This window comes from Dama dama, chromosome 6, assembly GCF_033118175.1.
Source record: "Dama dama isolate Ldn47 chromosome 6, ASM3311817v1, whole genome shotgun sequence".
Lineage (NCBI taxonomy): Eukaryota > Metazoa > Chordata > Mammalia > Artiodactyla > Cervidae > Dama > Dama dama.
Genome location: NC_083686.1, coordinates 31,277,621 through 31,293,639, shown reverse-complemented (window position 1 = coordinate 31,293,639; position 16,019 = coordinate 31,277,621). Strand labels below are relative to the sequence as shown.

The following is a 16,019-nucleotide window of genomic DNA, read 5'->3' as shown; positions in this document are numbered from 1 at the left end:
AAAATATTGTGTTAGTTTTACATGTACAGCAAGGTGATTCAGTTATACATGTACATATATCCACCTTTATTAGATTTTTTCCTATATAATTCATTACAGAGTATTGAGTGGAGTTCCCCGTGCTCTACAGTAATTCTTATTATCTATTTTGTATAAAGTATTGTGTACATGTCAATTCCAATCTCCCAGTTTATCCCCCCTATCCCTCTGGTAATCATAAGTTTGTTTTCTGTATCTACAACTCTATTTCAGTTTTGCAAATAAGTTCATTTGTACCCCTTCTTTAGATTCCACATATAAGTGATATCAAATGCTCTTGGTCTTTCTCTGTCTGACTAATTTCATTCAGTATGACAATCTCTATGTACATTCACATTTGTGCAAATGGCCTTATTTTGTTCCTTTCTATGACTGAGTATTCCCCCATTCCTTTGTTGATTGACATTTAGTTTGAATTCATGTCCTGACTATTGTAAACTGTGCTGATACTGAACACTGTGGTGCATATATCTTTCTGAATTATGGTTTTATCCAGATATAAGCCCAAGCATGGGATTGTTGGATCATTTGGTAGCTCTATTTTTAGTTTTTTAAGGGATCTCCATACTGTTCATCATAGTGGCTGTACCAATTTACATTATCACCAATATTGTAAGAGGGTTCCCCCTTCTCCTCACCCTCTCCAGCATTTACTGTATGAAGATTTTTTGATGATGGTCATTCTCTTCAATGTATGATGATACCCCATTATGGTTTTGATTTGTATTTCTCTAATAATTAGTGATGTTGTCCTAGTTTTCATGTGTTTGTTGGCCATCTTATGTCTCCTTGAGAGAAATATCTAGTTAGATCTTCCACCATTTAAAAAATTTTAAATATATATTGAGCTGCATGAGCTGGTTGTATATTTTAGAGATTAATTCCTTCATTTGTAATTATTTTTTCCAATTCTGATGGTTGTCTCCATTTGGTTTACGGTTTCCTCTGCTTGCAAAAGCTTTTAAGCTTAATTAGGCCCCATTTGTTTGTTTTTGTTTTTATTTCCATTACTCTAAGTGGTGGGTCAAAAAGATCTCATTGAGATTTATGTCAGAGAGTGTTGTGCCTATTTTTTTCTCTAAGAGTTTTATAGTATTTGGCGTTACATTTAGATCTTTAATCCATTTTGAGTTCATTTTTGTGTATAGTGTTAGGGAGTATTCTAATTTTATTTCTTTAAATGTAGCTATACTGTTTTCCCAGGACCAATTATTGAGGAGACTGTCTTTTTTCCACTGTATATTCTTGTCTCCTTTGTCATAGATTAATTGGCCATAGGTGTGTGAGTTTATTTCTGGAGTTTCTGTCCTGTTTCATTGATCTGTATTTCTAGTTTTTGTGCCAGTACCATATTGCCTTTATTACAGTAGCTTTGTAGTACCATCTGAAATTGGGGAGCCTGATTCCTCCTACTCCATTTTTCTTTCTGAAGATCATTTTGGCTATTTGGGGGGTTTTATGTCTCCATACAAATTGTACATTTTTTGTTTGTTTGTTTGTTCTAATTCTGTGAAAAATGCTATTGGTAATTTGATAGGGATTGTACTAAATCTGTAGATTGTTTTGGGTAGGATAGTCATTTTCACAATATTGATTCTTCCAAACCAGGAATATAGTATATCTCTCCATCTTTCTGTGTTTTCTTTGACTTCTTTCATCAATATCTCATAGTTTTCTGAATATAGGTCTTTTGCCTCCTTTGTTAGGTTTACTCATAGGTATATTTTCTTTTTGCTGTTATAGTAAATGAGATTGTTTTCTTAATTTCTCTTTCTGGTCTTTGTTGTTAAGTGCATAGGAGTGCAAGAGATTTCTGTGTATTGATTTTGTATCCTGCAACTTTACCAACTGCATTCTTGAGCTCTAGCAGTTTTCTGGTAGCATATTTAGGATTTTCAGTGTATAGTATCATGTCATCTGCAAACAGTGAGAGCTTTATTTCTTCTTTTCTGATTTGAATTTTTATTTTTTTCACTCTAATTGCCATGGTTACTACTTCCTAAATGAACTTCTATGGATAGTAGAAAAAGTTGAGGTGACAACTAGAAATGAGAAAACCTTAAATGATAAAGCTACCTAGTAAGGAAAACACACAGTAAAGATAGGATAATATCACACACAAATATGATATTGAAACCAGCAACTGTGACAAGTGGAGATTACAGATGTAGGATATTGGAAATGCATTTTTGAAATGATATTTGAAATGAAATGATATTTAAAAGTAAAAGATCAACAACTTAAAACAACTTTGTTTATATGTGAAAGTGAAAGTCGTTCAATCGTGTCTGACTTTGCAACCCCAAGGGTGTAGTTCATGGAATTATCTAGGCCAGAATACTAGAGTGGGTAACCTTTCCCTTCTCCAGGGCATCTTCCCAACCCAGGGATTGAACCCAGGTCTCCCACATTGCAAGTGGATTCTTTACCAGCTGAGGCATAAGGGAAGCTCAGAAAGCTGGAATGGGCAGTCTATCCCTCCTCCAGCAGATCTTTCAGACCCAAGAATAGAACAGGGGTCTTCTGCGCTGCAGGCAGACTCTTTACTAACTGAGCTACCAAGGAAGACCCTTGTATATATATAGACTGCTATATCAAAATCTTATGGGAAACGCAAAGCAGAACCTACAATAGGTTCACACATAAAAGAGAAAAAGCAATCACAACACAAAGCAAAATATGGTCATCTAGCCACAACAGAAGATGCAAAAAAAGGAAGGGAAGAAAAAAACCTGTGGAAACAAATCCCAAACAATTAAGAAAATGGCAACAGGAGCATACATATCAATAATTACCTTACATGCAAATAGATTAAGTACTCTAACCAAAAGATATAGCCTGATAATTGATAAAGAAAACCAGACTCATATATATGCTGTCTACAAGATACCTACTTTAGACCTAGGGACACATACAGATTGAAAGTGAGGAGATGGAAAAAGATATTCCATGCAAATGGAAAGTAAAAGTAAATTGAGGTAATAATACTTATACCACACAAAATTGACTTTAAGATAAGGATTACCAGAAGAGAAAAGGAAGGACATTACATAGTGATCAAGGGACTCAATCTAAGAAGAATATATAACAGCTTTTAAAGTATATGCACCCAATATAGGAGAGCCTCACTATATAAGGCAAATGCTAACAGCCATAAAAAGAGAACTCAACAGTAACACAATAATAGTGGGGGCACTTACACCAATGGGCAGATCTTCCAGACAGAAAGTCAATAAGAAAACACAAGTCTTAAATGACACATTAGATCAAATAGATTTAATTGATATTTATAAGACTTTCCATCTGAAAGCAGGAGAACACAGTTTTCTTCTCAAGTGCACACAGAGCATTCTCCAGGATAAATCACATGTTGGGTTACAAAGCAAATTTTGGTAAATTTAATAAAACTGAAATTGTATCAAACATCTTTTTCTGATCACAACACTATGAGTTTAGAAACCAGGAGAAAAACAGGGTGGAGCAGGGGGACTAAAATAACACAAACATGTGGAGGCTAAGCAATGTTACTAAACAACCAGTGGATCACTGAAGAAATAAAATAGGAAATTAAAAAATAAATCTAAAGACAAGTGACAACAAAAATGCAATATCCAAAACATATGGGACACAGCAAAAGCAGTTCTAAGAAGGGAAATTTTTAATAATACAATCTTAAGTAATAAGAAAAAATTAAAATAAATAACTTATCCTCACAGCTGAGGCAGCTAGAGAAAGAATACACAAAACCAAAGTTAGTAGAATGAAAGAAGTCATAATGATCAAAGCAGTGATAGATGAAATAGAAGCAAAGAAAACAGTTGCAAAGATCAATGAAACTAAAATCTGGTTCTTTGAGAAATAAAGAAAATTAACAAAACTTTAGCCAAATCAATCAAACAACAAAGGGAAAGGGCTCAAATCAATAAAATGAGAAATACAAAAGAAGTTACAATGTACAATACAGAAATACAAAGGATCATAAGGGACTACTAGAAGCAACTGTATGCCATTAAAAGACAACCTGGAAGAAATGGACAAATTCTTAGAAAAGTACAGTCTCTCAAAAGTGAACTGGGAAGAAACAGAAAATAAAAACAAACCAATCACAAGTACTAAGATTGAAACTGTGATTTAAAATGTTCCAACAAGCAAATGACCGGAACCTGATAGCTTTATAGGCAAACTCTGTCAAAATTTAGAGAACTGACACCTATTTTTCTGAAATTCTTCCAAAAAATTGCAGAGGAAGGAACATTCTGAAGCTCATTATATGAGACCACTATCACCCTGATACAAAAAACAGAGATATCACAAAAAAAAAAAAAAAAAGAATATTGCAGGCCAATATCACTGATGAACATAGATGCAAAATTCTTCAACAAAACATTAGCAAACTGAATCCGCCAAGGCATGAAAAGGATCATACACCATAATCAAATGGGATTTATTACAGAGATGCAAGGATTGTCCAATATATACAAATCAATCCATGTGATACACCACATTAACAGTTGGTAAAGAATCTTTCAGTCAATAAAGAATCTGCCTGCAATGCAGGAGATCCGGATTCAATTTCTGGATCAGGAAGATCCCTTGGAGAAGGAAATGACAACCCACTCTAGTATTCTTGCCTGAGGAATCCCACGGACAGAAAAGCCTGGCAAGCTACAGTCCTTGGGGTCACTGGAGTCAGACATGACTTAATGACTAAACCACCACCACCATATTAACAAACTGAAGAGTAAAACCATATCATCATCTTAACTGATGCAGAAAAACCTTTTGACAAAATTCAACACCCATTTATAATAAAAGCTGTAGAATGCGGGGATAGAGAAATGCTACCTCAGCATAGTAAAGACCATATTCAACAAACCCAGGTCTTCCCTAATAGCTCAGTTGGCAAAAAATTCCACCTGTGATGGGAGACCCACAGTTCCATTCTTGGGTTGGGAAGATCCTCTGAAGGGATAGGCTACCCACTGCAGTGTTCTTGGGCTTCCCTTGTGGCTCAGGTCATAAAGAATCCGCCTGCAATGCAGGAGACCTAGGTTCGAACCCTGGATTGGGAAGATCCCCTGGAGAAGGGAAAGGCTACCCACTCCAGTGTTCTGGCCTAGAGAATTCCATGGACTATACCCATGGGGTCACAAAGATTCAGACACGACTGAATGACTTTCACATTCATGACAAACCCATAGCAAACATTACTCTCAATGACTAAAACTAAAAGCACTTCTTCTAAGACCAAGAACAAGACAAGGATGTTCCCTCTCACTACTTTTATTCAACATAGTTTTGGAGAGACAGTTTTTGGTTTTTCCAACCCTTCAGTGATGCCACTCTTAAGCACTGTATTTTAATGCAATTGAAAGTTCAACATTTTTATGATGATGCCTTTTAGGTTAAATTTTTTAATGGGTATTACTTTTACAAAGCAATTTTTTAAAATAATTTGGATATAAGTATAAGAATTGTCATAATTTTTGGAATCTTAAATGCATTGTAAAGGTCTATTTTAACTAAAACTAGGGGAAAAGTGTCAGTTACAACCTAGAATGGTATCAATTTAAAAGTATATAGCTGGAACATTATAAAGTATACTTATAAATCTTTTACTATATTATTAAAGTTTTAACTATTTAAGAATCATTATTGATTAGTGGCCACATATGATAAGCCCATACCAAACATTATTCTCAATGGTGAAAAACTGAAAGCATTCCCCCTAAGATCAGGAACAAGACAAGGGTGTCCACTCTCATCACTATTATTCAACATAGTTTTGGAAGTCCTAGCTACAACAATCAGAGAAGAAGAAGAAGAGAAAGGAATCCAGATTGGAAAAGATGAAATAAAGCTCTCACTGTTGCAGATGACATGAAAGTATACATAGAAAACCCTAAAGGTACTATCAGAAAATTACTAAAACTAATCAGCAAATTTAGCAAAGTCTCAGGATACAAAATCAATACACAGAAAACACTCACATCCCTATATACTAGCAATGAAAAATCAGAAAAAGAAATTAAGGAATTGATCCTATTCACCATTGCAACAAAAAGAATTAAATATCTAGGAATAGACCTACCTAAGGAGACAAGAGAACTGCACACAGAAAATTATAAGACACTGATGAAAGAAAGCAAAGATGATATAAACAGATGGAGAGATAGTCCATACTCCTGGATAGGAAGAATCAATATTGTGAAAATGACTATATGACCAAATGCAATCTACAGATTCAATGCAATCCTTATCAAATTACCAGTGGCATTTTTCACAGAACTAGAACAAAAAAATTCACAATTCATATGGAAACACAAAAGACCCCAAATACCCAAAGCAGTCTTGAGAAAGAAGAATGGAGCTGGAGGAATCAAGCTTTCTGACTTCAGATTATACCACAAAGTTACAGTCATCAAGACAGGATGGTACTGGCACAAAAACAGAAATATATACCAAGAGAATAAGATAGAAAGCCCAGAAATAAACCCATGCACCTATGGGTACCTTATTTTTGACAAAGGAAGCAAGAATATACAATGGGGCAACGGCAGTCTATTCAATAACTGTTGCTGGGAAAATTGGACAGCTACAGAGAATGAATTTAGAACAATTCTTAACACCATACACAAAGATAAACTCAAAATGTATTAAATAGGTAAAAGTAAGACCAAAAACTATAAGACTCTAAGAGGAAAACACAGGCAGAGCACTCAACGATATAAATCAAAGCAAGATCCTCTATGACCCACTCCCTAGAGTAATGGAAATAAAAACAAAAGTAGACAAGTGGGACCTGGTTAAGCTTAAAAGCTTTTGCACAGCAGAGTAGCTTTAAACAAGGTGAAAAGACAGCCCTCAGAATGGGAGAAAATTATAGCAAATGATACAACTGACAGAGGATTAATTTTCAAAATATACAAGCAGATCATGCAATTCAATACCAAAAAAACAAACAACTCAATGAAAAAGTGGGGGAAAGACCTAAACTGACATTTCTCCAAAGACATATAGATGGCTAACAAACACATGAAAAGATGCTCAATATCACTCATTATTAGAGAAATGCAAATCAAAACTACAATGAGATATCACCTCACATCAATCAGAATGGCCATCATCAAAATGTGTACAAACAATAAATGCTGGAGAGAGTGTGGAGGAAAGGGTAACATTTTGCACTGTTGGTGGGAATGTAAATTGATAAAGCCACTATGTAAGACAGTATGGAGATTCTTTAAAACTAGGAATAAAACCACCATATGACCCGGCAATCTCATTCCTAGGCATATACCCTGAGGAAACCCAAACTGAAAAAGACACATGTATCCAAATATTCATTGCAAAACTATTTACAATAGCTAGAACATAGAAGCAAACTAGATGTTCAATGACAGATGAATGGATAAATAAATTGTGCTACATATACACAATGGAATATTAGTCATAAAAAGGAACTCATTTGAGTTAGATCTAATGAGGTGGATGAAACTAGAGCCTATTATACATGAAGTAAGTCAGAGAGAGAAAGATAAATATTGTATACTAATGTATATATATGGAATCTAGAAACATGGTATCAAAAAATTTATCTGCAGGGCAGCAATGGAGAAACAGACATAAAGAACAGACTTATGGACATGGGGAGAGGAGACGAGAGGGTGAGATATATGGAAAGAGTAACATGGAAACTTACATTACCACGTGTAAAATACATGAAGTGAAGAACTGAAGTGAAAGTTGATCAGTTGTGTCTGACTCTTTGCAACCCGTTGGATATAGTCCATGGAATTCTCCAGGCCAGAATACTGGAATGGGTGGCCTTTCCCTTCTCCAGGGAATCTTCCCAACCCAGAGATTATACCCAGGTCTCCTGCACTGCAGGGGGGATTCTTTATGAGCTGAGCCACAAGGGAAGCCCAAGAATACTTGAGTGGGTAGCCTATCCCTTCTCCAGAGGATATTTCAGACCCAGGAATCCAACTGGGGTCTCCTGCCTTGCAGGCAGATTCTTAACCAGGTAAGCTATTAGGGAAGGCTGTAAAATCGATAGCCAGTGAGAATTTGCTGTATGTCTTAGTGAACTCAAGCGGGGGCTCTGTATCAACCAGAGAAGTATAATGGGGAAGGACATGGGAGGGAGGTTCAAGAGGGAAGCAACATATGTATACCTATGGCTGATTCATGTGGAAGTTTGACAGAACACAGCAAAATTCTGTAAAGCAATTATCCTTCAATTAAAAAATCAATAGATTAAAAAAAAAAGAATCATTATTTAGAATTACTATTTAGGATTATTTTTAGGATTCATTTTCAAGGATTATTAGAAGACTCTTTATTTAGGATTATTTTTAGAAGCTAACAACAAGGGCTCACAATAAAAAAAATTAATCATGAGGAAATATAGTCCCAAGACATTCTGTGAATCAAGCCTATCATTTTCATTATCTTTTCCTGTATTGTCTGTCATGTTATTTGTAACTTATTTATATGCTTCAGATTTAAAGAAAATATAAGAACAGCAAAAAAAAAAAAAAGTTAGATTACATGGATGCCTTAAAACCCATGCACAAAGCTGACTGATCATTTAGCAATAGCAAAGGATTAAGTTTTAGCTCATTATTTAAGGAAAATACTGCAATAGATTTTCCTGTGAATAATGCCAGTTTTAAAGCAAGGTAGCAATCAAATATCCCCTTTTAACATTTATACTTTTTCTTTAGAGTTCACTTAAATTGACATTACCAATATCAATAGCCTTTCCTACGTCTTAAAAGTATACTTTTATAGAGGTTTTAAAATAACTGTCCCTGAAAAAAATTTTACCTGACCTTTTGTGGAATCTGGGCAAGGGCTGATGCAATTATATTAGACTTTTCTTCTGAGAGGTTTTTGATCATTGACCCCAGAGTAAACACCACAATTCCATCTTTTCCAGAGCTTTGAACAAACTCTTCGAATTCCTATGAAGAAAACAGCCTTTGTAGTATAAAAGCTTATAGTTATAATAGATGTCACACTTTTTTCAACATGTCTGAATTATTAGGACAATTCTGTATTTTCACATGTTAATGATTTCACTGTATCATAGATGACCTGAAATCATTTATTAGACAAATTAAAATTTCTTTTTACTAAAGACTCATTTAGTAAAACATATTTCAGGTATGTGTGTGCATGCATGTTTGTGTTTACAAATTATTGACTGCCTGTTATCTTCTGCCACTTGCTGAACTCTTTACATGTATCATTTAGCTTAGGCATATGGTAATTTTATGAGATATGTATACATTTACATCTCTCAATAAGGTTAAGTAATTTGTCCAAGCCTACATAGCAGTGGGTGGCAGAGCAAATTTCTACCTTTAGGCTAAATAGTTCTGGTGCTGCACTTTATATTTAGCCTTAGACGCTGATAAGATTATCTTTCATTTTTCTGTTGAATCATGGTCAGCACAGTGACACAATTTTGGTATATTTACTTTTCCCTGTTTTCTAACTTTCGATTTTCTTTTATTTTGGCTATATTTGATTTTTATATAAGCTTCCACAAACACAATCTGGAATGAAGTAGCCAAGTAACTCCTGACCAGACAAGTAATGCAGAAATACCTATAAAACATACTCTGAAGATTATAGGAATATGGTAGAAATATCTAATTTTGAGTTAAAAATAAAAACTGCATATTCAATCATACTGAAATAAAAAGAAATCCTTTCATCCTGTATTTAAATATTAGTAAAACTAAGTTAATTAAATAAGACAAGAAAAACTATGTGAGACGTAAAATGGAAAGCCAGGTAAGAGATTTAGTTTCAGGTATTTCTCACATGTTTATGGAGGCTGGCAAGTTTAATGTGCAGAACAGCCCATTAGGCTGGAGACTCAGAGAAGAGCCACTACTGTAATTCAAGTCTGAAGGCTACCTACTGGCAGAATTCAGTCTTTTGTTGTATTCACATCTTCAACTAATAGGATGAGGCTTATCCACATAATGAAGAGTAATTTGTTTACTCAAGGTTCACATATTTAAAAGTTAATGTCATCTGAAAATAGCCTCTCAGTAACTTCCAGAAAAATGTTTAACTAAATAGCTGAGTACCTAGCTAGGGAAGTTAATACATAAAATTACCCATTATACTATATTTACAGATGATTTGACTTAAAATATAATATTACCTTTAAGTTTATTTTCAATTATAGCATGGTATTCTTGAGATAATAGAAAATATTTTAGAATTTATTTAAAATAGATTTTCATGAATAGTGAATGGACTTTGAACAAGAAAAAAAAAATATTGAGAACTACTTCAATCAGATAATAATACATAATCCAAAATAAAGGTATTCACTTTCTGACTGTAGTGTATAGTCTAAGAAAATAATGACCATTAAATTCTATTCTGTATTCTCAGTTTGTAGATCAAATCTTAATAATAATTAACTAGAAATCATTTAAGAGATAAATACTCCTATAGGAAAATAATAAGCATGTTTAATTACCTTAGGTAGGGGCTTTGCAGGCTTGCAGTGCAGTCCTCCAACAAATTCAGTATTAGGTAAATAAGGCTGAGGAAATTCAAAATCCCAGTAACTTCGAAACAACCACATGTCAGCTTTCCCCATAATCTCACATATTGTGGTAGGTTTTCCTGAAAAAAAAAAAATAAATAAAGGATAATAGAGGGAAAACAATCTGATATGGTAAATGGGAGATATTTCTCCACCCAATTTTCTAAGTAAATTCTTGAAGACCAATACTGAGCCTTTGCAACCCAGCTTATATATCAATTGGCCTTTTACCCTGAAGAGGACATAATAGTCAGAATATGAATAAGAAAACAGATATAAGTATGGAGCAAAACCAAAAGCCTGTTACTTTCTCTCTGTCAATGGAGTCTTCTTGAGGTAAGCCTGAACCCACTCATGTGCTTCTAGTAAGTACAAGAAACTTAGGCAGTGATCCTCAGCCTTCTGTGGTAGAGTCACACCTTCTGGAATTTCAGTTTATCTCATCCTCATATCCCAAAAAGTCTCTGACTATGTTGAAAATCAACTTGTGTTTTATCCTTCTTTTTTCTACTATTTTCAAGTGTGCTGTCACAACAAATTACATCCTGAGTATTTTTAGTACAATTCTTAAAGTGATTGTTTCCTTTGCTATGGTAAAGGAAAGTTCTTACTTTGCAAGATTGCATCCTCTTTGGTAAAGATACTGCATTGCACAATAATCTGGTGGTGAAATATTTGCTATTTTGACATATTTAGTTAACAAACAGCACAAAAGGGTTCCGTTGAACTGAATTGGAAACCAAGTGAATAGTTACAGAATAAGAACTTAAATTAGTGACCCTGAATTGAATCATCTTCCTTAGTTTCATCTCTGAATTCTATGCATCTACTGCTGTATACCGAACCTTACCCAGAATTGTGGTGCCTTTTGAAAGATGTGCTCTGTGTCACCGATAGGAGGAAACCATAGCTATCTGGTTTCTCACTACATGGCTTTTTGAATATTCTTCTTGATGTTCTAAGTGTGCTAAGGTTTTTATTAGAAACATATAAGGGATTTTGAACTCCTAGGAAGGTCTATCTTCATAAGAGATCAAGGCAAATCTCAGTAAATGAGGGACTTGACTTTGGTGATTACAATATCATTTCTTTATGAAAATGTGTACACACTTTAGGTTGCTTGTTTTTTAATTTTCTCTAACTTTTGAGTTAAAATACATTAAAATGAATTGTTAACTGGCATATTTCTGTCTGGTAGAAAATATCGTTTCCCAAATTATGATTTTATTGCCCTATAGGATTTTCTTGGACCATTTTTGTGTCTAACCTAGTGCTCTTATCCTAAAATTCCTTTATCCCCCAAGAGGTTTATAAATAGTTTCTCAATTTTTTGAAATGAATGCTATCTTTCTGGTTTATTCATCAATTATTTGAACATATCTATGACATGTTTAAATAAAAAGTTTTATAAATTATGAGCTATACTTTTAAAATTTGTAAAGTATACTTGGAATACATTGTATAATGATGATTTTAAATTCTGAGTAGCCAAATTGCATCTATATCGTGTAGCATTTTAACATATATAAGTAAAAGAAATGCATTTCTTCTATTTACCAAGTATTTAATTCTTCTTCTCAGATTTTTGATATATTCCACCAAAGAATATTCTAAGTTGCTAAGAACTATGGAAGAATTAGGGATAGAGTAATACTCTAACAGGAGAAAAGATTTTCCTAAACTGAGTGTCAGTCTGCTGGGACCAGAAGTAAACCAGCTCAATCTAGTTGTAGATCAATCAAGGATTAAACCATGACTCAGAAAATGTCACCTTGATGAGATTTTAAATTATCCTTCTCAGTATTGCCTCTTGTAGCTTGAACTCTGAACATGAATGTGTGATGGTTTCTGCCCATATTTTATAGGGCCAAGTCTACAGATATAAGCACCTGTTTCTGTCACAAAATACCCAGAGGTTTCAGTATAACATGTCAACACTGATTAGGTCATATGCTTTTTTGAACATATTACATATTGCCAAGTGGCATAGTTCACTGGAAGCAGTCATGTTGCTTCAGAGTTGTTGAATAATTTCCCAGAAGAGATATTGAATAGATACCCAAAAAAGGAAAAAGGAAGTGGCTATATAAAATAAGAGATCACAACTACAATATTTTTAAGTTGTGGGGAATAAACACAACTTTTAGTAATGATAGGATATTAGAGATACATCTGTTAAAATTAGTAACAAGGAAAATAATAAAAAAAAAATTCATATGAAAATGAAAAAGTTCCAAATAGACAAATCAATCCTGAGAAAGAAAAACAAAGCTGATCACACAATCTGATTTTAAAGAATGTTATAAAGCTATAGTAATCAAAATGATACAGCTAAAAGGAGTCACTTAGTCCACTGGAGCAGAAGTAAAAGTCCCAAAATAAGTTCATACATACATATTCAACTAATATTTCACAAGGGAGCCAAAAATATTCGATGAAAGAAGATAGTCTTTTAAATAATTCTTGCTGAAAAAATGGATATTTGCATACAAAGGAGAAAAGCTAGACCCTGATCTTACTCCACTACAAAATTATATTAAAATGGATTAAAGACTTAAATATAAGACCTAAAACCATAAAATTCCTCAAGGAAAATAAATGGGAAATAGTTCTTGACACTCATCATGGCAGTGAATTTAAAATGTAACACCTAAACTATAAGTAACAAAATTAAATGAAAAATTAAAGATGAAAAGTGGAACTGCTTCCAATTAGAAAGTTCTGCACACTGCACAGAAAAAGAAATGATCAACAAAATAAGAAGGCAGCCAATGAAAATAGAGAAAATATTTGCAAACCATATGCCTGTGTAGGTGTTACCACCTAAAATATAGAAGGAACTCACGCAATTTAATAGCACAAAATCAAATAATTAAATTTTAAAAAGTTAGCTGAGGAACTGGATAAACATTTATTGGAAGAAAATATTCAGATAGTCAACAAGAATCTGAAATGGTGCTCAACATTACTAGTGACCAAGAAAATTCAAAGCAAAACTACAAGGAATTAACATCTCATACCTTTATGATGGCTATCATCAAAATGATAAGAGACAATGCTGGTGAGGAGGTAGTGAAGAGAGACGAATTTACACTATTAGTGCAAATGTAAATCGGTATAGCCAATAAGGAAAATGTTATGGAGGTTCCTTAAAATTTAAAAACAAATTGATTTTATTTGATTTTACCATATGATCCAGAAATTCCACTTACGGGTAGGAAAATAGGAAAAAAAAACAAACAGATCATTGCACTCTTAAGCTCATTGCTGCACTATTTACAATAGCCAAAATTATGGAAACAATCTAAGTGTTTATAAATACATGAATGGATAAAGAAAATATTGTTACAGATAGAGTGGAATATTATTAAATCACGAGAAACAAGGAAAACTTGCCACTTGCCTCAACATGGATGGACCTTGAGGATATCATGTTAAGTGAAGTAAGACAGGGAAATATATCACTTATATGTGGAATCCAAAAGAAAACAAAACTAAAACTAAAACAAACTATAGACATTGAGAAAATTGGTGGTTGCCAGATACTAGGGTTGTAGCATGGTCACAACAGGTAGTGGTCAAATGGTACAAAGTTCCAGTTCTAAAGTAAGTAATCTAGAGGTGTAATTTACAGCGTGGAGACTATAGTTACTAATACTGTATTGTGCTAAGAAAGTAGATCTTATGAGTTCTCAGATAAAAACCCATTTGTAACTATGTGTACTGATGGATATTAGCTAGAGTTATTGTAATTATTTCACAATATGTAGAAATATCTTATCATTATATTGTATATATGTGATGAAACAAAATTATTTTAAGGCAGAGCAAGAAAAATTTTGTATAAAAATTTCTCTGCCACTTGAGTCAGTGTCCAACACCCCTCGTTTTAGCATGCAATGTACTTCTGCATTTGTATTAATAGATCACCATAGAAGACACAGGAAAGTTTACTCTACAAAAAAGCAATTTCCTCCAGGCCCCAGCAAGGTAATGACTTAGGAGGTGACATTCCTTTCTTAATCCCTTAAGGGGTCACAATGACCCACTACTCACTTTTTAGGCCAACATAAACTGGCAATATATTGCTTGAATGGATGACTCTTTCATGTATTTTTTCTTTTCCTCAAAAACTTATATAACACTGCTTTGACTTCTAATGTGCAGAACATTCCTCAGGTCTTCCTGACACTTTCTCCAGGGTTACAACCTTCAGACTGGCTCAAGTAAAATTTTCCATTTCTTTCTTAAGTTGATTCTTGATTAATTTTTTGTACCATCTGAAACTAATACAATGTTCAATTCAGTTAAGTTCATTCACACAGTCGTGTCTGACTCTTTGTGACCCTATGAACCGCAGCATGCCAGGCCTCCCTGTCCATCACCAACTCCCGGAGTTTACCCAAACTCATGTCCATTGAGTCGGTGATGCCATCTAACCATCTCACCCTTTGTCGTCCCTTCTCCTCCTGCCCTCAATCTTTCCCAACACCAGGGTCTTTTCAAATGAGTCAGCTCTTCCCATCAGGTGGCCAAAATATTGGAGTTTCAGCTTCAATATCAGTCCTTCCAATGAACACCCAGGACTGATTTCCTTTAGGATGGACTGGTTGGATCTCCTTGCAGGCCAAGGGACTCTCAAGAGTCTTCTCCAAAACCACAGTTCAAAAGCATCAATTCTTCTGCACTCAGCTTTCTCTATAGTCCAACTCTCACATCCATACATGACTACTGGAAAAACCATAGCCTCGACTAGATGGACCTTTGTTGGCAAAATAATGTCTCTGCTTTTTAATATGCTGTCTAAGTTGGTCATAACTTTCCTTCCAAGGAGTAAGCATCTTTTAATTTCATGGCTGCAATCACCATCTGCAGTGATTTTGGAGCCCCCCAAAATAAAGTCAGCCACTGATTCCTCTGTTTCCCCATCTATTTGCCGTGAAGTGATGGGACTGGATGCCATGATCTTAGTTTTCTGAATGTTACATGTTAGTAATACCTTAAAAAAAATCTAACTAAATAATGTAAAAATGATACTGCTTCCTCAAAGGTAATTTACCTCTTATGCAAAATTTATTTAACATAATCATATAATCACATAAAAATAATAAAAAATAAATTATTCAAAAGGAATGAAAGAAGGGGTGAATGGACTTTCATGAATTCTTCCATGAAAGTTTCTTCAGTTACTGAAAGCTGGAGAATCTCCACATTATTGGGAACATTGGTATGATCAAATCAGAGTAGAGAAAAACTTTGAGCTCAGGGTTAAAAGTCACTAGTTCACCTCTAATGCAATTTTAAATAGAACAACACGTCCCCTCTATCTGTAAAATATTTTATCAGAACAAACAATTACCCCAGAATTCAAACAGAAAAAACCCGCAAATGTCCTTCTCCC

The 16,019-nt window shown here is 34.2% G+C and overlaps 1 protein-coding gene across 2 annotated transcripts in view; it reads right to left on the bottom strand.

The window, feature by feature from the left end:
- Nucleotides 1-16,019, bottom strand: part of LOC133058534 (UDP-glucuronosyltransferase 2C1-like) — a 45,746-nt gene that overhangs the window by 19,845 nt on the left and 9,882 nt on the right. For both annotated transcript variants that reach the window (XM_061145238.1, XM_061145237.1), the window contains exons 2-3: nt 10,550-10,698; nt 8,877-9,008 (exon numbers count right to left, since the gene is read on the bottom strand). In XM_061145238.1, the coding sequence (XP_061001221.1) occupies nt 8,877-9,008; nt 10,550-10,698 (281 nt within the window). The remainder of the gene's footprint in view (nt 1-8,876; nt 9,009-10,549; nt 10,699-16,019) is intronic.